At 58.8% G+C, this 8,074-nt stretch overlaps 1 protein-coding gene across 1 annotated transcript in view; it reads left to right on the top strand.

The window, feature by feature from the left end:
- The window catches only part of SPDEF (SAM pointed domain containing ETS transcription factor), a 19,155-nt gene extending 14,702 nt beyond the window's left edge, over positions 1-4,453 (top strand). Inside the window, exons 6-9 of the mRNA XM_010848721.1 lie at positions 132-338; positions 2,021-2,068; positions 2,184-2,330; positions 4,223-4,453. Coding sequence (XP_010847023.1) covers positions 132-338; positions 2,021-2,068; positions 2,184-2,330; positions 4,223-4,401 — 581 coding nt within the window. The 3' untranslated portion in view covers positions 4,402-4,453. The remainder of the gene's footprint in view (positions 1-131; positions 339-2,020; positions 2,069-2,183; positions 2,331-4,222) is intronic.
- Positions 4,454-8,074: the final 3,621 nt, after the last annotated feature.

Below are 8,074 nucleotides of genomic sequence, written 5' to 3'. Positions count from 1 at the left end.
ACCCCTCAAGCCTCTGTCTGGCCTGGAGGCCATTCCAGGAGAGCATAGGTTCCCACGGGGGGCTCCATCAGGGCAGAGGGGGCCCCCGGGGGCAGAGCCTTCAAGCAGACTCCGGGGCTGAAAGAGTGTCTCTTGCTCAGACCCTGTGGACTGGAGCCCTGGCAACGTGCAGAAGTGGCTGCTGTGGACGGAGCACCAGTACCGGCTGCCCCCCGTGGGCAAGGCCTTCCAGGAGCTGGGGGGCAAGGAGCTGTGTGCCATGTCCGAGGAGCAGTTCCGCCAGCGCTCGCCCCTGGGCGGGGACGTGCTGCACGCCCATCTGGACATCTGGAAATCAGGTGGGTGGAGCACCCCCCACCCCACCCCCAGGCTCCAAGCCGGGGACAACAGGGGAGAAGTTAGGCCAGGATGCCTGCCTGTGGGTTACGGGGGAAGCAGCCCCTTGTGCCAACCTGGGTTCCGTTCTGAATCCTGGCCCCAGTGACCGCTGCCTCCCTGGACCCTGGGTGAGCCCTCCAGCCCCAACCCTCTGCCTACCCTGATCAAGGCCACAGAACCCAGGACAGAACACGCAGCAAGTTAAAAGTATAACTTAGACTGTGAGGACGCAGGACATTGGATACTCCGAAGTCCTCCTTCCTTGTCCTTGTAAAAATGTTGTGTTTGTGTTGTAGTTCATTAAAGCAGAAATAAGGCAATAAATGTACAGAATTTTTTTAAAAACAGACTGTTGTGAACCACAGTATACCTTGGGGGTACCCCTCGCTCGTCCCTCCCCTGGCCCCCCCAATCCCCCTCCCTTGAGGCAATCACTGTGGCCCATTTCTCTGATACCTTGCTAAGAGAAGTCTATGCGTATACAAGCAAGAGCAAGTGTGACTTCCACCCTTTCCTAACACAAATAGTTTGAGTATCACGCTGCTCTGTACTGGACAGTGTATCTTGGACCTTGTTCCCCTTCATTGTTTGTACAGCAGACCTATTTTTAATTTTTTTCTGTGTGTGTGTGTGACTACATGGCTTTTGGGATCTCAGTTCCCCAACCAGGGATTGAACCCAGGCCCTTGGCAGCAAAAGCACAGAGCTCTAACCGCTGGACTGCCAGAGAATTCCCTTTTTTTTTGATTTATTTGTTTTTATTAATTGTTGTTGTTGTTGTTGCCCTGGGTTGTCATTGCTGCCAGTGGGCTTTCTCTAGTCGTGGCGAGTGGGGCTACTCTTCGTTGCAGGGCACGGACTTCTCACTGCTGCAGCTTTTCTTGTTGCAGAGCACGAGCTCGAAGGCACACAGGCTTAGCAGCTGTGATACATGAGCTTAGTTGCCCTGTGGCAAGTGGGATCTTCCCAAACCAGGGATCAAACCTGTGTCCCCTGCTCCCTGAGTCACGGCCCTGCCCCTTGGGGCCCAGGATGAATGAAGGGACAGGTCCCACTCTCATGGCCCGATCAGAGACCAGTGTCCAGCCCCCAGCCCAGGCCACCTGCCAGGGGCTGCCAAGAACAGTGTGCAGTGCCAGGCTGAGAGCCAGGTGGTAGCGTGGGCAGAAGGCGGCTGCCTCCGCCTCCCACTGCCTTTTCTAGGGAGGGAGGCAGGTAGGAAGCCAGAGAGGTGGAGGGGTACAGGGAGCTGGCAGCTGGAGGGCAGGGAGTATTTTTGTTATGCTGGGTTCTGAGTGGGACACCGTGCAGACCTCATCACCACGCATCCGTGCAAGACCTGTGAGGGGGTGTCCCAGGCCCGTTTCACAGTTGACCAGCAGGGCTCAACATGCACTCTCCTCTCTGAACCAGGGGCCGCACGCAGAAGGCCCCTCTCAGCTGCCAAATCCTAAACTTTCTTCCAGGAAGCAGCTCTGTAAGCAGCTTGTCTCTCAGATTGGCAGGAGGGAGAGAGCCACCGGGCGGGGGTGGGGTGGGGTGGGGTGGGGCTTCTATAACCCCACAGTTCCACCCAAACGCCCTCCTCCTCCCTTGGGGGGGCGTCTCTCTGGGGTCCCAACTTCCCCTCCTTGCCCCGCAGCTGCCTGGATGAAAGAGAGGACGTCCCCGGGGGCAATTCACTTCTGCGGTGAGTTGGGCAGGGCAAGGAGGCAGGAGGCCAGAGCTCCGGGTCTGGGGGGCGACGGGGTGGCGGCCACTGAGGACTGGGGCTCCCCTCTCACCACCACCCCCTGACCGCCCAGCCTCGACCAGCGAGGAGAGCTGGACGGACAGCGAGGTGGACTCGTCCTGCTCCGGGCAGCCCATCCACCTCTGGCAGTTTCTCAAGGAGCTGCTGCTGAAGCCGCACAGCTACGGCCGCTTCATCCGGTGGCTCAACAAGGAGAAGGGTGAGTGGTGTTGGGGGCAGGACAGGGAGGCTGTGAGATGGGGGGGAGCTGTGGTCCTGCCAGGCGCTGGGCAGGGGGCTGCAGCCGCCCCCACCTTTGCCTTGAATATCACACACGCACTCTCACTGGACCCTGAACCAGCCCAGGGTCTGTGCAATCTGTGTCCACACCTGTCCCCTGCCAGGCTCTGCCTGCTGAGGGTCCCCAGCGGCCGCATGCCCAGGACACAGCAGGGCCGTACAACTCTGCTGAGCATGGGACACAGTCTCCACCCTCAAAACCTCAGAGCTGCACTGAGGAAGCTGGTGGTGTCCCGTGAGAAATACAGAGCAAACCATACAGGCAGTGTTAGATTTTCAAGTAGCCACAGTTTAAAATGCTTAAAAACAGGTACAGTTAATTTTAATAATACGTCTATCTAATCCAATATTATACATTCTTCTAATCTCAACATATAGTTGCTATAAAATTATTAATGAGATGTTTTATTAAGTCTTTCAAATCTGGTGTGTATTTCATGCTTACACTGCATCTCAATTCAGACTGGCTACTTTTCAAGGACTCACAGCCACAGGTGGCTAGTGGTGACTGCCCTGGACAGCACAGGGCTGGATGGTGTGCGGGTGTGTGTTTTGGAAAAGGCCCAGAGCCGAGAAACCTGGGTTCTAGTTCCCATTCTGCCGTTAGTAGCTATGAGTACCCGGACTCCAATCTTCGTATTTGTGAAACAGATTAGATTCAGTCATCCAACAAGCCTTCGTTGAGCACTTCCTCTGGTTCCACACTTGCTCAGCCAACATTTATGGAGGATTATAGGGTCCTGGAGCTGTGGGGAGGATTCAGTGACACCCCATCCTCTAGGGACCTACAGTCTTATAGGAAAACCAGCAGTGAAATGAGCTGGTGTGCAGAACGCATCTGGCTGTGATGGGACCAGCTGTACCTGGGTTGAGGAGGACCTCAGAGAGGAGCGACCCTGGGGCTGAGTGCAGAGCTCGGGAAGGGAAAGGGCTTAGGAGGGCTGGGGAAGTTCCTACACGAGGTGTGGTGATCCCGTGTGTGTATTTGAGACAGAGTGAGCCGGTCCCCCAGGGAGACCATCCCACGATAGAAGACAGGGAGATCAGGGAACGGAGGGGTGATCTGGGAAGCCTGCCTGGAGAAGGTGTGACGCGGGGTGATCTGGGAAGCCTGCCTGGAGAGGGTGTGCTTACCTGGGTTTTGCCAGGTGCTTTAGATGGAGAACTGGGGATATTAGTAATAGCCCCTTCCTCCTGGCTCTGCTCCAAGGACTTTCTATAACCACTCACCAAGACGGTGGTCACCACAAACCCCTCTAACTGACTGGAAAAAGGGGGTCTCAGCTTCTAAAGCTGGAAAACGGCTGAGCCAGGATTCCAACCCAGGTGGGCTTGGTTCCCAATCCACTCTTTCAACCGTCTCTTACCAATTCATCCTGCCAGAAACGGCTGTGTGGGCCGAAGCGGCTGAGAATCCCACAGAGGTCTTGCAGGCTGGGAAACTGCACAGGTGACCTTGTGAAATGAGCCGTGTCCACAGCCTGGAGCCCCACAGGGCTTCAGTGTGGGGTGTTTAGGAGCCGGCGCTGGCAAGGGCCAGGCCTTCAAGGCCCCGAGTCACCCACTGCAGGCTCACCCTGAACCCAGGAGGTCTGTGAGTCCACAGTAGGATCCCCCACTTCCAGGGCCCTGTGCTACACCTCCCCACACGATTTAACCCTCAGCACACCCAGGGGAGACAGTCTGTGGCCCCACAGCCTGGCCCGGCCCCGGGGCGACCCCGGCTTCCCTGACTCTGCAAGGCTGATCTGCTGGTCTTGGTCTCTCTCCCTCCTGCTCTGCTGGCTCTCCCTGGGCCCCCTGCTACCCCAGGCATCTTCAAAATCGAGGACTCCGCGCAGGTGGCCCGGCTGTGGGGCATCCGGAAGAACCGCCCCGCCATGAACTACGACAAGCTGAGCCGCTCCATCCGCCAGTATTACAAGAAGGGCATCATCCGCAAGCCCGACATCTCCCAGCGCCTGGTCTACCAGTTCGTGCACCCCATCTGAGCGCCGGGTCCCGGGCCTGAAACATGCCCTTGCCAGACCTCCCTCCTGCCTGCCCTGCTTCGGCCAGACCCAGAGCTGGGAAAGAGGGCAGTCTGTGGCACCCAGAGTTCAAGGTCAGGGAGGGGATGCCCCACTGCTCCCAGAGATGTCAGTGAGCTCTCTGGGAAGAGAGCCCCAGGGTCGGAGGGTGCTTCCCCCTTGGGCCTGACTGCTCCACGGCCAGTCCACTGGAGGATGGAGGGAGGTAGGGCTGTCCTCGGTGTTCATGGCTCCCCAGGGAAGGGCCCCACACTCCGTTGCAGCCTCTGACCCCAGATGTTCCAGAGCAGAGCCGACAGAATGGCAGTGACTTGGCCAAGGCCACTTGCCCTCCAGTGCCCTCTGTTGCCCGTCCGGCACTGCGCCTGGCATGGTGCCAGAAGACATCTGGACCCCCGAGTTGGGAAACCAGGGGTGCCCTGGGGACGGATAATAAAGAACCTAGGGAACTGATGTGGTCCCAGTGTCTGCAGTGAGTGTGAAGCACAGCCCGGAGGCCATCCATACTCAAGTTGTTGTGGTCACAGGGACCTGGGGTGGTCAAGGGAGGCTTCCTGGAGGAGACGGCATTGAGCTGAGCCTAACAGGAAAGGGACAGCTGATGGGTAGAAGCAGTGGGAGAAAGGCAGTGAGTCCTCAAGGCCCACGAGGAGCTGGAGGGGCCCTCGTCTCCCCTGGCCTGGTGTGGGCTGGAAGGGGGTGCTGGAAAGGGGAGCTGGAAGCGGGGTGGGCTGGAGTTGAGGAGGGTCTCCCACGGACTGGAGAGGTGGTAGCATCCTTCTGTCCTCGTGCTCTGTTGGGGGTCAGGACTTCCCCCTGGAGGGGCTGAGGGCTGCCCTTCCTGCGAGGGGACCCACAGCCTGGCCGCTGCTGGGCCAACCCGGGGGCTCTGGGATGGGCAGCCGTGCTGTGGGAGAGGGGGGCTTTCAGCCCTCCTCGTGGGACGCCGGCCCTGCAGTGAACAGGGGAAGAGAGACTGGCTTGTGGGCAGTTCCTCTCTCGAGGCCTCAGTGGTACTGAAGCTGTGAGCCCTGTGAGTGGGGTGTCAGAGGCCAGAGCCCATGATGGGAGGGGGTGGGTCTGAGTGTTGGTGAGCTGGGGGGGAGATGGGACCCTTTCTCCTGGGCAAAGGCACTCAGCTTCCTCACACCCCGCCTCACGTTTATTCATCCAGCTCAGGTGTCCTGAGGGCTGACCAGGTGCTTCGACGGCTTTTTTGCCATTTGTTGTCGTTCAGCCGCTCAGTTGTGTCTGACTCTTTGCCACCCCATGGAATGCAGCACGCCAGGCTTCTCTGACCTCCACCATCTCCCAGAATTGGTTCAAACTCATGTCCATTGAGTTGGTGATGCCATCTAGCCATCTCATCCTCTGTCATCCCCTTCTCCTCCTGCCTTCAATCTTTCCCAGCATCAGGGTCTTTTCCAATGAGTCAGCTTTTCACATCAAGTGGCCAAAGTACTGGAGCTTCGACTTCAGCATCAGTCCTTTCAGTGAATGTTCAGGGCTGATTTCCTTTAGGATGGACTGGTTGGATCTCCTTGCAATCCAAGGGACGCTCAACAGAAACTGTGAGGTTACCCCCACCCGCAACTTTGCAGCTGAGGAACTGAGGCTCAGAGCAGTTAAGCGCTCGCTCCCAGTCACACGGCTGATCAGCGGCAGAACCCGGACCGAGCCCACAAGGACAGGGCTCTCTCCACCCCTCCTTGCCTCCCGCTCCTGCCCTCGCCTCTGTAAGGCTCAGCTTCCCGGGAGTCGGGATGGGGAGCCAGCCAGCGGCGCCTCGACCACTGAGGGTTAAACGCTGCCTGTGCTGCACCTTGTGCCCTCAGCAATTTTATTGTCTCCAGAAGAACGTTTACTCCTGGCAGTGAGCAAACAGCACCTTGGCATGTCAGCTGGGACTGCACCTGAGGAGGCGGGGGTGGGGGGCCTGCCCCAGGCCGGTGCCTCGCTGGGCCCCTGCTGTCTGCCCACCCCTGGGGAGGGGGCGGGCTGGGACCCCAGCCAGAACCCAGCTCAGCTTTGCTGAACTGGTTTTGTCTCCAGCCTTCCCCCGCCCCCCACCCCCACCGGAGTCCCTCGAGCCACCTGCTCTCAGGTCCCTAGCAGGCACTGGAGCGCCTCCGATCGCAGGCTGGGGCTGGAGGGAAGTGGGGAAGGGGATCAGGGCGAGGAGTGGGGAGCTGGAGCTGCTCCAGAATGGCACCCGCGCCGCGGTGGGGCAGGGGGCCACTCCCTGCGGGGTGGATCTGCCACGAGGCACAGAGGCACACAGGTCCCTGGCGGGCACACACCCATCCGGTGACACCCCGTGTGCTGGCAGCAAACTCCAGAAGCCTCTTCCTCCTGCACGCACACTGCCCGTCAGAGCCCCATCTAGCCTAGGACCTCCTCCCTGACCTTCTTCAGGGCAGCCCACCTCCAGGGCTCTGCACGGAACAGCCTGTCCAAATACTTCGAGGTCAACTCGTGCCTTTATCTGAAGAGTTCTCTGTTCGACTAAAACCAGGGGCGTGTCCCTGGAGGTGGATCTGGGGATGAAGAATATGGGAGAGAAGCAGACAGTGTCCCCAGGTCAAATGAGCATGCCCTGAGGCTGGGGCAAAGCAGTGAGGGTGGGGGGTGACGGGACTCTAGTGTATTTGCCTTGAACGATGGTTTTGTGTCGGGACCCTGCCAGGCTGTCGGGGCCAGAAGGGCCTCAGAGAGACATCTAACCAACGGGGGTAAGGCCCAGGCTGGTGACTGGGACACCGTGAACCGACGGCCAGACTGGGACTAGACCTGGGACTCCTGCCTGCCCCAGAGGGGGTCTGGCTGGAGTGGGGGAGGCTGGAGCAGGAACCAGGCCTGGAGCTGAGGCTGGGATGGAGCCAGGGGCTCAGAGCCCCAGTCTGGCCCCCGGAGGGGTCCCACACAGAAATGCAGTCCGAGGTCAGGCAAAAGTGCAGCGTGACTGATATTACAGCACAGGGAGCCTGGGACTGTGGACAGCCACGAGCCACAGACCTCCGTAGTCACTTTTAGAATTTCGCTTTAAAAATTGAACCTACTTGGGAGTCAAATTCACCCTTGAACCATAAGTTTGGGACCCCAGATGCCCCAGCTCTCCTGGCCAGTGCTCATCACCAGGTGCCCAGGACCCTAAAGGCCACAGTCTTGGCGCCTCAGAGAGCATCTAGGGTGAGCTTCCCTGCATAGACAGGCCCCGGGGCCCCCCACCCTTGGTGCTCCCCCAGGATAGCACCCTGGGGCACCACCTCCCCAACGGACTCCAGCTGTAGAGAACTCACAAGAGCCTGAGACACGCAAGACTCAAAAGGACACATGTCCAGCCAGGTTGACACAGTTCTGGACTTTATCCACAGTTGTACAATCACAACTTATATATATATATATCTGTATTTATACACCTTTAAATTACACAATCATGTACAAAACAGGTGCGTTGCTGAGACCACAGCACTTCTCGGAGTTTCACAAGTGTTGGACTAATGGAGTCAGGAAGCCTGGGGTGGCGGGCGGCGGGGCAGCCCTGGCTCCTTGCAGAGCCGGACCACAGAAATGGGGCTTCACTGGGGACAGAACACAGTACTCGCCGCTGAGCCCCGCGGGGCGGTCCACGCAG

The sequence above is a fragment of the Bison bison genome, unplaced genomic scaffold (assembly GCF_000754665.1).
Source record: "Bison bison bison isolate TAMUID 2011002044 unplaced genomic scaffold, Bison_UMD1.0 scf7180017864270, whole genome shotgun sequence".
In the NCBI taxonomy this organism is placed as follows: domain Eukaryota; kingdom Metazoa; phylum Chordata; class Mammalia; order Artiodactyla; family Bovidae; genus Bison; species Bison bison.
Note: the sequence above shows the minus strand (reverse complement) of the source record. Positions and strands in the feature narration are given on the sequence as shown.